This window comes from Rhamphochromis longiceps, linkage group LG10 (assembly GCF_057381845.1).
Source record: "Rhamphochromis longiceps isolate RC_006_pf linkage group LG10, R_longiceps_female_GT1.1, whole genome shotgun sequence".
In the NCBI taxonomy this organism is placed as follows: Eukaryota; Metazoa; Chordata; class Actinopteri; order Cichliformes; family Cichlidae; genus Rhamphochromis; species Rhamphochromis longiceps.
Genome location: NC_140566.1, coordinates 1,870,215 through 1,883,287, shown reverse-complemented (window position 1 = coordinate 1,883,287; position 13,073 = coordinate 1,870,215). Strand labels below are relative to the sequence as shown.

At 44.4% G+C, this 13,073-nt stretch overlaps 1 protein-coding gene across 2 annotated transcripts in view; it reads right to left on the bottom strand.

The window, feature by feature from the left end:
* Positions 1-13,073, bottom strand: part of camkk1a (calcium/calmodulin-dependent protein kinase kinase 1, alpha a) — a 54,172-nt gene that overhangs the window by 24,235 nt on the left and 16,864 nt on the right. For both annotated transcript variants that reach the window (XM_085419821.1, XM_085419822.1), the window contains exons 2-4: positions 11,569-11,970; positions 6,293-6,340; positions 4,434-4,487 (exon numbers count right to left, since the gene is read on the bottom strand). In XM_085419821.1, coding sequence (XP_085275947.1) covers positions 4,434-4,487; positions 6,293-6,340; positions 11,569-11,856 — 390 coding nt within the window. In that variant the 5' untranslated portion in view covers positions 11,857-11,970. The remainder of the gene's footprint in view (positions 1-4,433; positions 4,488-6,292; positions 6,341-11,568; positions 11,971-13,073) is intronic.

Here is a 13,073-nt window from a genome sequence, read left to right as displayed (position 1 = left end):
ATCGTGTGGACGCCGCCTTCGCCCCAACGTGCACAAACATCAAAGCAGGAAATTCTTTGTACGAAGTGAAGGCGGCGTTTCTCAGCAGATCTGAGGAATCTTTCATGGAAAAACCAAGCGGCTCCTGGAGCACAGCTGAGTGTGTGCACGTCGTGTCGCAGTGATCCTGGCCTCTTGTAAGGAACTGGTCATGCAAAGGAAAAGGAAAGTAATAACATTCACTGGATGTTTCTCTAACAGACACTCACAATATCAATGTGAATCCACTGATTCGTAATTTGTGGCAGGAGGAACATTTTCTGCTATTTCTACTAGAGATGGACCGATCCGATATTACGTATCGGTCCGATACTGACCTAAATTACTGGATCGGATATCGGAGAAAAATAAAAAATGTAATCCGATCCATTAAATATCACGAAAGCACCTCACAAAACTTGCAACACACCGTAACTCACCTCAGAACGTTAGCACGTCGGAGCAGTATGCATCACGTGATAGAGCAGCTGTGGCATGCGGGACCTGTCGGTGGTCTGGATAGCATTTGGAGCTTCGCTAGCAACCCGGCATTTCATCTCCGACAAAGTTATCCCCGAGAGAAGTAAAGCAAGTGTGTAAGTCCATCTCTGAATGTTTGTAAAGCATTCCTGCGTTAAGCTTAACGAGCGACTGCCTCTCGCTCTCCGGCTGCTACTTCAATCATGAAACTGCTTAATGATCAGCTGATCGGCTTTTCTGTCACGAGTCCGTCTCTCTTGTTTGTTTTTGGCCCACTTTGCACCAGAAAGAGGAAACCAGCGGCTGAACAACAGCAGCACGTTTAAGCTTGATCAGCTGTTGTTAGAATTTATTTAATATTACTTTCTACTCGAGGATCTTTTTCTACGTAGCTGACGCTGGTAACTGTGCAGGGGCGGATCTAGCAAAGTTTAGCCAGGGGGGCCGATAGGGCATTAACAGGGAAAAGGGGGCACAAAGACATACTTTTCTTTCTTATTCTCATTTAAAATGTCTAGCTTTTAATAAATAATTATCTGACACCCAAAGTTTTAATTTGATGTAAAATGTATAGAAGTCCATTACTGTATATAGTAACTGTTAAGTCTAATATACCCTAGTAAGCTATAGTACTTTGTCCTTTGGGAAGGTACCATCTGTGCAGTCTGCAATTTTGTTGAAGAAAGATGTTGAATCTATTTAATATTTCTTGAAAAATAATTGATTTCTGTGCATTTTTTTTTTCACACTGCATCAAATTAAGGTTGATTACGTCGATTAAGCATCATGAGGTGGAGCGTGAGGGGTGGTTCCCTATTTTTTATTTATTTATTTTTGTTGTTGCTGGGAGTTGGAACCCTATTAGTTAGGTTGCTTAATATTTATGCTAAGTACTCTTTAAAATACCAGAATAGGGAGGATGGTGTAGGTTTAAGTTTATTAGATTGATCAGTATTGCTGAACTATGAAATATTTTTTTTGTATACAGGTATAACAGAATAGCTTTAGTGTAGTTGTTGTTTTAAACTTGAGTATGAACTTGCAGACTTGCAAAATGCAGCAAGATATTTTAAAAAACAGTTTTGTTGATTAAAAAACACAATATCGGATTCATATCGGTATCGGCAGATATCCAAATTTATGATATCGGTATCGGACATAAAAAAGTGGTATCGTGCCATCTCTAATTTCTACACCACAAACTGTGACAGTGATGAACAGCCTGCTGGTTTCTTGTATAACTGGTCGCCATGGCTCTAACTGTGCACAAACGAGGTTTGGCAGAGAAGAAGATCCTGCGTTGTGCACAGTTACATGGTGTTCTGCCTGTGCGTAAACACACAATCAAAATGTAACGCGAGCCTGGCTGAAGATGGACTGTGCACTGAGGCGGCAACGTGACTCATGTGTGGCGCCGATCAAAGGAAGCCAAAAGTGCGTCAGCAGCAAATAGATGTAGTAGGAGGTGGATAAGAAGGTTCAAATGACTTAAGGCATCGTATCGTTCCCATTACTGCACCACTGAGCCTGCTGCAGAGCCTTCAGCGCTCTGATCTGTAGGTTTTTCAGTAAACACGCGACACATTAACTTTGCTAACAGATGAAATAAGAAGAGCAGAAAGGTTGGATCAGGTAATCTTTACTGACAGGCTGGATGAGCTGCAGGGCAAACTCCACTTTCTGTGCAACATGCTGCAATTTGATGAAACAAAAACTGAATTAGCAGCATGCACCACGTAATATTCACCGATACCACTCACAGCTTTGTTTTTGCACATTTCTGGACTACGGGCACATCACGTGTTTGGGTTCCTGCAGTTTTCCCTCTGTACACCACACCAATGGGTTTTATATCAAACTACAAGTACGTGACTGAAGTGAGACTTTCAGCTTTATTTCACTTTAAGGGTTTAATAAAAGTGCTGCATGAACCCTTCAGCAATTAAAGGCTTCAAGTTCATTGGACAACTAACAGAATGTCAAACATGGGGACTGCTGTGATCACCAAACGCTGCATTTGACCCTGACATGATGCAGAGTTCAGTCTCATCCTCAGTGAGGACGAGAACACTTCATCATCTGTAACCTGCAGCTGATGTCACCGTGTTGGTCCTGAAACGCCAAAATTAAAGTTGGACCAGGTTCAGTATCGACCAATCACATTGTTGTGATGTCATAGTTCTGCGACATGGAAAAAGCAAAATACAAAAAAGTGAGGTGGGGGTGAGGGGTGGAGGTGTGGGGGTCAGGGGGCTAACGTTATGGTTGTGGGGTAAAGGAACAACAATTACGTCATCGTTTGTGGACTTGATGGATTGGTGTACGACACAGTGACATCATATTACGCAGCTTATTTTTCTTTCTGTGTCACAAACAACAACAAACTGGAGCTTCCTCTGCCTTTAGTCAAATCAAATATCTGTTAATAATTAGCTCTTCAAATTCACTGCTCCCAACTTCCAGGCAGGAAGTTGCTTCGTTTTGGCGCCCTGACAAACAGCATCGCCACATTCGGATTCCTGCCCATCAGGTGTGGAGCACAGTGATTATACAGAGGACACAGGGTGCTGCAGAAACATACACAAAAAATGCAAATGACACAGTTTGTTTTCTGCATACTGAACATCAGGTACATGATGCATTTACTTCCCTTTAAACTGACCACGGCTGATCACGAGTGCAAACACTTCGTTGTCCTCAGCGACAGCGCGTCCTGTTGAGATGTGATCTGTCCTCTGTGAAGCGAGTGACGTGTGCATGCTGTACGTGGGCTCAGGCATTCTCCATGAAAAATCCAATCAGTTTAATGTTCTGCCAATTCAGACTGCCAGGAAATATAATCACCCTTCATGTCACCATTACTCATCTCCTCCTCTTTTGATTCCCATCATTGTTATTTCAGATGCGCCTCTCGTGTGAGCCAGTCTGCATCGGCCCACAGCGCAGGAAGCGCTTCCATCAGTTTCAACTATCAGAGTTAAACACGAGAACGCAGTGAATTGCAGACGTGTGCAACAAAAATTAGACCTTTCCCACACGTATGTAGAAATCCCGCCGGTACACGGGAAGCTTTTAATTCATTCATTTTTATTTATTTTGAAGAATCAGACGGCCAGCGTGTGATAATCAGAGTCTGTTTCAAACACGTTAGTCGTGCTGGACCTGAGTGTGAGGAGTTAACACGAATCTCAGTTACCAATACAGCTCCAGTATCATCACATGCAACTGCAGACCGGCTCCGTCTTCAAAGCAAGCGCTTGTTAGACGTCGAGTTCACAGGTTCACACAGTCAGGGTAGTTTTCAGGAGGCTGGACACAAACTGCAGCTCTCCACACTGGACATTGTTTAAAACTGCATTTCATTACCGTCTCAAGAGCCACGTTTGAGCACTGCCTTGTTTGACTATTTTCCTTGTTGTATAGAGCTCGCCTGTGTCCTTGGATAAACATCCTGTTCACTACCATGCAGCACCAGGACAAACTCCTGACTTGTGTTTAGCAGTGAGCTGCTGCTGCCTCTGGTTCAAAAGTACATCTTAAACCGTCGACATTGATCCTGCTGCACAGGGCAGCTTAGTTATGTTAAGGTAACAGCTTACACTTGGAGGGACACCTGGCAGGAACGGCCCAAAACAAGCTCGTGTTTGTGTGCTGGCTCGATGCAGACTCTGCTGGTGAACTGGCCACAGAGCAGAGCTGCTTTGAAGGGAGATAAAAGGGCCTGAGATGCACTTTAAATGGCAGCAGACGCCACTCTCACTCCCAAGTTTCTTCCACAGCAACTGATGCAATTTAAGGGATGAAATTCACAACAAGGAGAACAAAAATAAAAGAATCGATAGCACCGGTCCTCGGTGGAGGCAGCAGACTGAGAGAGGCTTGATGAAAGCTTAAAGGATGCTGACGGTAAAACAAGCTCCCACCAAATAACTTACATAATGTTTGTCATCATCTTCATTGTAGGCAAGTTTTACCACACCATAGGAGCCCTGCAATACAAAAACAGAACAACACATTTACAGGCAGACCAGCCGAGCATTGCAAACATGAAATCTCTACTTTGAGTTTGTAGTTTCAGCTTTGCACCGAAACAAGAGCAGCTCGTGAGCAGGACTGCTCAGAGAATCTGTTCAGATTCCTAAAGCATCGCTCGGAGCAGACGGCAGCGCCACACTGACAGAATGTTTGAGGCAGCACCGTTTCCACTGAAAGACAACATTTTTATTCTCTGGCAGCACAGAATGGGTCCTCCCACACACACGCTACCCGAGGATGTGTGTTTAGTGCCAGCGCTCTGCACCGAGGAACCGACCGAATGTTCAGAGAGGTTCAGTAATCATATATAGACTCTGATGCCCGGACAGCTTAAAGGCGCCACTTACTCACTTATTTGTTCTCAAAAGTTAACAGTCAGGACTTTGATGCAATCCACTGTAATACGCACCGCTGCAGCTGCAACTGACATTTTTCTCATTTAATATGCACAATTTTACTGCTCGCTGCATTTTACAGTGCAACTGTGAGTGAAGCTTCCTGCTTGTAAACTTGGACGTGTGGCCTGCAGCTGAGTCGCATATAAAGCACGCAAAGAGAATATACAGCAAATATCAGTCTGACAGTATTTGTTTCCCTCTCTAACCTGTTTGAGACGGTTAGCCTCGCCGGCTACAATGCGCACTTCACACAACTGGATTTGGTTTTTCAGTTGTACCTCTGCTCTGTTCCCAACACGACAAGTTCCTCCAAATCCAAATCACAACAGTGTTTCTCTTTAATCGCGACTTTCTGTGCAACCTGAAAATATCGACGCTCTTATGTTGCATTTACATGCATTTCTGCTTCAAAACACAAACACCTGAAAGCACTTTGATTTTTGCTGTGTGCTTTTGTCATATCAGGGTATCAACAACCCATAAGTCTGACATCACTTTAATCTGAGCTTAAATTCATTTTAGGGGTCATTATAGGTCCTTCTAGGCAGTCGCCTTAGCAACGTGTCTATAAAGCAGAAGTCTGGTTTTAGGAATAATTGAATGAAATTCTGGGATGTGTAGTAATCAGGATACTTTAACCACCCAGTCTCTCCTTTACAGCCTCTTTGTTTTTGCTTGGACAGTCCTATTATGCTAACATGCTAAAGCCACTGTGGATCTGCTAGCAAGCCAATGTTAGCGGTTATCGACAAATACTGCAGCGCTTCAGTACAACAGTGCTAGTCTGTGACTTCTCCATGAATCTGTGGTCCAGTGTTGGCTTCAGGCATGTGCTCACCCTAAAGCTCCGTCCTCCTCCTGCTTTACGGCTCTCGTCTAATAAATGAGTAAAGGCTTTAATGACTTTATCCCATAGCAGCTGGGTCATTTCTATATTCTGACTGAACGTCTTTGTGCAAACAGAGTCGTCCCTGTTGGCTATTAGAAAAAATGGGCTGTTTGCAGCACTTTGGCTTCACAAATTTAAATGTTTTTCTTTGTTTCTAAAAAGCTGTAAAAGACGACACAGCCGAAATGTACAAATATGGAGGATAAAAAAATGTAATGGCCCTCCTGGGCTGTGATGCACCAGCTGAAACTGGGTTGTGCAGGCCTTTGGTTGGTGATGCAACATCCAACAACACCCAACCACAAATAAACCCACACGTGGTAATTTGATGGGTCAAATTTAGGAATGTACAGAACAAAATGAAAATGGGCCACGCTCTGCGCTGTCCATTTCCTCACATGCAGCCCGACCTCTCCTCAGTTACTGCTGCTTTGTAAACTGAATGGAGGCCAAGGGCACGGATGGTACTCACCTTTCCAATCTCACTCTTCAGCTTATACTGGTTCAACTGGATACAGTCCTAAGAAGCAAGCAAAGCAGACAAACATGAAAAATCAATAAGGAATCATTTCAGCATCTAAAAGCAAAAGAAGAAACAAAATGTTCTTCCTGCTCGTGTGCTCACACGTGCACTGAAAGTTATTTATTCCTGACCGTAGGTGACGATGCAGTCTGCAGTGTGTTTACCGTCTGCAGATCCATTAGTGCTACTGCTTAAACGGCTGATTTGCAGTTCCATAGCAACCACTGCTACAGCAGAGTTAGCCAGGGGCACGGCACAGGAGGGGAGGGGGCAAGGTGAGGGTTGGGGGTGTGGGGACAAAGGCTGTGGAGTCAGTAATCAAAAGGTGATCACTGCTCTGTGTGTGCGTGTGTGTGTGCGTGCGTGCATGCGTATGTGCGTGCGAGAAAGCAGTCGTTTTATTTCATTACAGCTGGGGGGGCGGCGGCTTGTGAGCGAGCCCAGTCACCCGAGGCGTGTTTACAGAATGAGAGGTGGTAGCAGAACACGGATGTTAGCGTGCAGGACGAAAGCACCAGCTCACGCTGCAGGACGGGACAGGCAACGTATTTTAGAAAACGTTATAATGTGGGTTAATATCACTGCTGGTTATGTTAGCGTCGGCACGGCAGGAGATGTGAGGCTGATGCGCTGCCGCTGTGCAGCACTGTGGACTATTATGAAGGGGACAGAAGACTGAGGCTTGGGTACAACTCAGAAAAGGAGTGCTGTGATTGGCTGAAGAGAGATAAAAAGACAAAATGAAAACAGGGCAGTCAAGGATCAGAGGGAAAATGAAGAGATTCCAAAGAAAAGAGCAGCAGGAGGGATTGTTTTGGATTCCCAGCTTGCTTGCACATGCTCAGTGGATGCAGCGCTGCAGTTAATACTCTGTCAGGGCTGATGGAGAAACAGGGTCATGCAGAAAGCCTTAAATACATCTGCCACTCATGCACATATCAAGCTGAAATGCTCCACTGCCCCACGCTAAATCTTTAGAGGGGGGCTGTCACCGTACACTCACACGGCTGCCCCAGCTGTCATCGGTTTCCCTGCAGACCTCAGCCTGTCCTTCGTCATCTGCATTCATTGCTAAACAGCTGATCAATATCAGTGCATAACAAATACACACTCGAAATCAATGACCAGGCATTAAAAGTCAGCAGCCTGAGGACGTAATATTAAAACCAAAAGGAGAATTTGTCAAACAGCATCCGAAGCCTGAAGGTGCAAAAATCCATTTTACAATCTGTTTGGACAAAACTGCAGATGAGGTGAAGCGAGACGAATTTAGAGTAAGAGGGTTTATTCTGCGTTGGTTCTTTACTCCAAGCTCCCCCCGCTGCTGCATTAACATCATTAACGTACATGTAGTCATACAAGAAAGCAGCTTTTATGGTAATCTGGTGTAAAAGCCTGCAAAATGTATCACGCTGCACAGACAAACACAAGCAGATACTTAGCAGCAAAGACTGCCAAACTCCATCCCGAGAGTCACGTACAGTTTCCACTCACGAATCCAGCACGCAGTATTCCTGCTTGGAAACATTTTACTGGGGGGCATTTAGGTTAGCATGCACTGTTGCCGGGTGCATTCATCTCATTGCATCAACTCTTCCAGCAGACTGGGTCGGTGCATTAGTTTCCTCCTTTTACTGCAGTCAGTGTAATTGCATCTCTAGGCCCATAGACACTCATGTCAAGTACAATTACACCGTCTCACAATGATGCCTGTTTTTGTCCTTACTGTTGATAGTGTTCTTCAGATCCTCCAAACTTTAAAACACAAATCATTCTCTTAAAAGTTCCCACGGTGCACGGGGAACACATTATGAACAGACTGCAAGTACAGAGAGAAAAGACAGCAGGAGGAAGGTGACAACGTTTCATCATCTGACTTAATGCAGGACTTCCTAATTTACCAACAGACGTCTTTTTTTGAAGTGGAAATAACAGGATGTAGATTTTAGACAACCTCTTTCATTTGGCTCATTCTGATAAGCCTACAAAGGTGTTTGCTGCGTCTTCCTGTCTGCTTTTACCAGTCGTAGCAAACCTCTCTCCCACCCTCGTTCTGCACATCCAGCGCGAACGCTGAAATACGAGCAGCACGAGCCCTTTTTCATGGTTCAGTGCAGGAGCTGCAACTCCATTTGCAGATAGGAATGGACACAATGACAGGTCTGCGAGGCTGTGGCAGCAATGTGATGAATTCAGAGGGGTTTCCTGTACTGGCAGCTGTCATAAATATTTTATGTTCAATCTGAATTGGAAAAAGCAGAGAGGAGACTCGAGAGTCACCCAGAGCCACACGGCACTGGCAGCCGGTCTAACAGACTATAAAGGCCCCGAAATCATAACAGGTGACAAATAATGAGAGTCAACACTGTGAGACACAAAAGCATCACTGCTGTCAGAGATAGGGCTGCTCAATTAATCGAATTTTAATCACGATTACGATCTGGGCTTTCAACGATCATTAAAAATGACTGAGCCGATTATTAGCCCCTCCCTCATGCTTTACTCTCGCGCTGCTCCATGTGGCAAATCAAGCGCACCGCTCTGCATTTCGAACACGCGTCACAACAATTAAGAGGACCCGAGGGAAGCTCGGAAAGCTAAGCAGAAGTTATTTGGAGAGGAGAGTGACTGCCGTTGGTTGAAAAGAGAGGTAAAAAAAAAAAAAACCTTCAGTGGTGTGGAAACATTATGGGTTCGCGGAGTCAGACGTGGATCAAGTAGACACAGTGTGTAAACTTTGCTATGGTGTCGTAGCTGCACCACAGAGCAACACTGCAAAGTTCACATTTTTCATTTATTTCTTATATTGCAAACATTTGCACTGTTATCAGTATTTGCACACTATTTTATATTATTTTTTAAAGTCATTATTCAATACATTGTTATTGTTAAACCTTTAAAGCCGGTCAGAGCAGCATGCTCGTTTTGTGTAACTATTTTTAAATCCCTGTAGAACCTGAACCGTGTAAGCTAGCACAATAAATTTTTTTGCATATGAAACCAGAGGAGTTGTACTTACTTCTTATGCCATCAGCTTGTCCTCGGTCACGGTTTCCTTCCACATAAAGCTTTGCAAAAATTGCACAAAAAGAGCTTGCAGGAACAAAAACATAATATTCCAGAAACACGCTTTGCCGATCCGATCAGCTGTTCTTAACACTTCCCACATTGAAAAAGACGTCAACGTGAACTATCGCAAGTGACGTCATTTTTGCGGAAAATTTAGTTTTTTACTTGTAGGCCTTAGAACTCGAATTGCACTGCTGGAAATAGTTTATTTTGATGCACATGCTTTGCAAATTTGCATCATAGGATTGTTTTTTGTTTTTCCTGCAGTGTATAAAAATTGCTGTATCTCCAAAATAAAACTATGAAGACACTCAAAATAAATTTCCTGTTGTTGTAAACTATTTTTTGCAACTTTTTTGTATTTAAAGTTTTGAGGGATAAACCTCTTAAATTTCTCCAAGTAGAAATATATGTAAAAACAAAAACGATTTTCAATTTTTTTGTAGTTTATTGCACTTTTTTGCAATTAATGTAGTTACTATGGACTTAATGCATACATATTATTAAAATATGGGCTATAACAGTTGTATTGATGTATAGCAACTTGAAATGCTCCCACAAATGGCACTACAGCATGTAAAAAAATAATATAAGCTCTGGCGGACGAAATAAATATCGTCAAATAATCGTGATCTCAATTTCAGTGAAAATAATCGTGATTATCATTTTTGCCATAATCGAGCAGCCCTAGTCAGAGACTCAGGTTTAAGCTGCTTTCTTTCACATTTCAAGACACACGCGCACGCATGCACGCGCACACAGAGCTAGCTTGATTTTATGCAAAGCTAACTAGTACAGGCAATTATGTATGCAGCCATTTCCTCAGGATACGTGACTTTGTTAACTTCAACTAATAAAATACACCAAGCAGCGAAAGCTGTTGTGGCCCCAGAGGCAGGACTTTCCTGACATGCGAGGCTCAATTTATGCTTCAGCAGGAAATTTACATTCTAACCTGAGATGTAACTGCAAATCCCTTTGAAACCACGCGACTAACCTTCAGCATTGGTTCAGACTTGCAGCTCTGCAGAAATGTAGCCACACATCGCGCTGACCCAGCCTGCAGCTGCTGTGATTGGCCAGCTCAGTACCTGTTCAGTAGTTCCTGTATGTGTCCAGTTACAGAAGTGGAGCTGGCACCACATATGATACACTGGTACACAATGACATGATAATTAACACACACCGCACCAGCATCAAGGATAAATTCCACCGACGAGTGGACGACTGCTACAAAGACGCCCCACAGAAATGTAAATCAGCCATAATTCGGTAAATCAGTCGTTACACACTAGATGCAAAACTGTTTTTGATAGTAACAACATGCACTTTAAACAGATTCATTAGCTTCCATTGTTTGTAACAGTTAACCTTTGTGCTCTTCTCCATTCGCACTGAATGTACCAGACGTGAAGCAGCAGCAGCCGTGTGCATCACTGCAGGTTTGCTGCTCACTCGTATGTCCCTGAAGCTCCGGGAAGAAGACAACGAAGCAGGTCGTTTGCAACCTGAAGGTTTCTGTAAAACAGCACGACGAGCCTTTACCGTGCCTACACAAATGTGAAACCACAGAGCGTAAAAGTGGGGTCTTTGAGGCCGAGGCTCGACATACAGTGCACACACGGGTCACATGTTTAGCTGCTCCCAGGCTGACCCTACGTCTCCTCTGGTGCATTCAGCAACACGACGCAGGCCTGAAAGCACGTCGTGTCCATCTAATCTGATAAAATTGCTTCTTTTTTCCTGCCCCAACACTCCAACATATTATCACAGCACACGTGGACCAGTCCAGACTACATTTCAGGGACAAAGCTGGAACACTGTCGCACTCACACACCGCCTATAATAACAGACGCACCATCCTACAGGATGTGCTGGTGGTGTCTACTTTTGACAACTGCTGTCATGAGCAGGACAAGCTGCCGTCTGTCAGCGTGCACCTCACTCCCTGCTATGATGCCACCTGTCACACCCAAATTCAGAAACCCACTATCCCAAATCAGAAGCTGTAGATGGCAGGAGAAAAGACTGCATGTGGCCAGGAGGTGGTTAGCACCTAGCTTCATGTCTTTAATGAACCTCACACTGGTACTGCTGCGCTGTGAAAGGAAACGTCACATATTTACACTGAAGCTGAAAGGCGATAACAATCTCACCTGGGAGTCAGATATGGACACCCGTTTACTCTCCACAGTAGGCCTGCGAGGGGAGATGTGCGTCCTCTCCTGCAAAGACAGCTTCCTCCCAGTCAGGTGAGGCCGCGTCGGAAGAGGCCGCTTGGCCTGAGCCACGTCCTGCTGGGAGCCACCGTTCTTCGCGCCGCTGGCGGCTGAGCCATCCGAGTCTTTTGTTGTCATGGCGGCCATGATGTCTGTGAGACCGCTGGTCTGCGTAGAAGAGTTCGGGTCCAGCCTCTCACAGCCAGCGTCACGGCTCATAGCCATGATGGCTCAAGACGTGGGAGCTGTGGAGAAGCAGGTGGCAGGGAGAGGAACAGGCCAGTGCCCACCAGCATCAATGTGGCCTGGGCCAGCGTGCAACGCTCAGGGTCTCAGCGGCTGGAAAGACAGAGACGGGAAAAAGACTGAGCTCAGTGAGATGCACTATGCATGCACCTGGTTTGCTTTAAGGATGATTCACTCTCCAATTTATCTCTGCTAAATGAATCTTCAATCTGTTTATTCGCCAATATGCTGCAGAGAGGAGTTAATAAAAATGCATCTCTATAAGCATTTGCAAGGAACTATAAGCATTTGTCACATCACATGTTCATATATTCAGAACAGGAATCCACGTTCTACCTTTGACTTCTACCTGCAGACTGTTGTCTGTTAAACACATTCAGATCTGCACGACAGGTCAACACTAAACGGACTGCTGCCCCTCACACCCACATTCACACGAGCACCTCCAAGTGCTTTCAGTCTAGCACTCACACTCCGATGGATGCGTGCGTGAGCGTCTTGGGGGTCGGTGTGTTGCCACAGGGACACTCTGGCCTAGCAGAAGCCCTGCTCTGCCTCCTGAGCTGCAGCCAGCCCCGTGTGGTTGGTTCAGCTTGTTGACCTTATCCACAAATTAAGAGCTACAATGAATTGATACCAAATGCAAATTCATTTATGAAACAATATGGAAACTGGCCATAAACAATCCAAAGGCTTTAATTCTAAATGGTTAATGAAGCATTGTTGTTGAGCCTCTTGAATTAACGATGAAAGTCTGCATGCTAGTCCCTTTTTGGCTGCTGAAAACTTTAGAAACAAGCCTTCTCACAGTCTTAGTAAAGGGAGCCGGATTATCAAAGATTTTGGAGGCTGCTGAAGGTTTGCACGAAACACGGCTGCAAAAAAAGCGCTTAAACGTAATCAGTCAGTTCAAAGAGGAAATGTCATCTCTGCGTGGGCGGGTGGCCTGGTGGTTCATGAGCCTACAAATTCAAATTAATGTCTTCATTAGAAAACCCAACCCTGTTAGTGAAAAGCCTTATTATGCTTCATGCTTTCAGTCAGATGCATGTAGGCGGACCCAGGCAAAAAATGCAAACAGACAAAAAGACAGACAAAAAAAAGACTGAATGCTTTGTGTGCATAACCACACATTTTAGTGCAATTTGTTTACTTTGCGTTTCCTCTTTCATCTCTAATCAAAGTCTCACCATTAG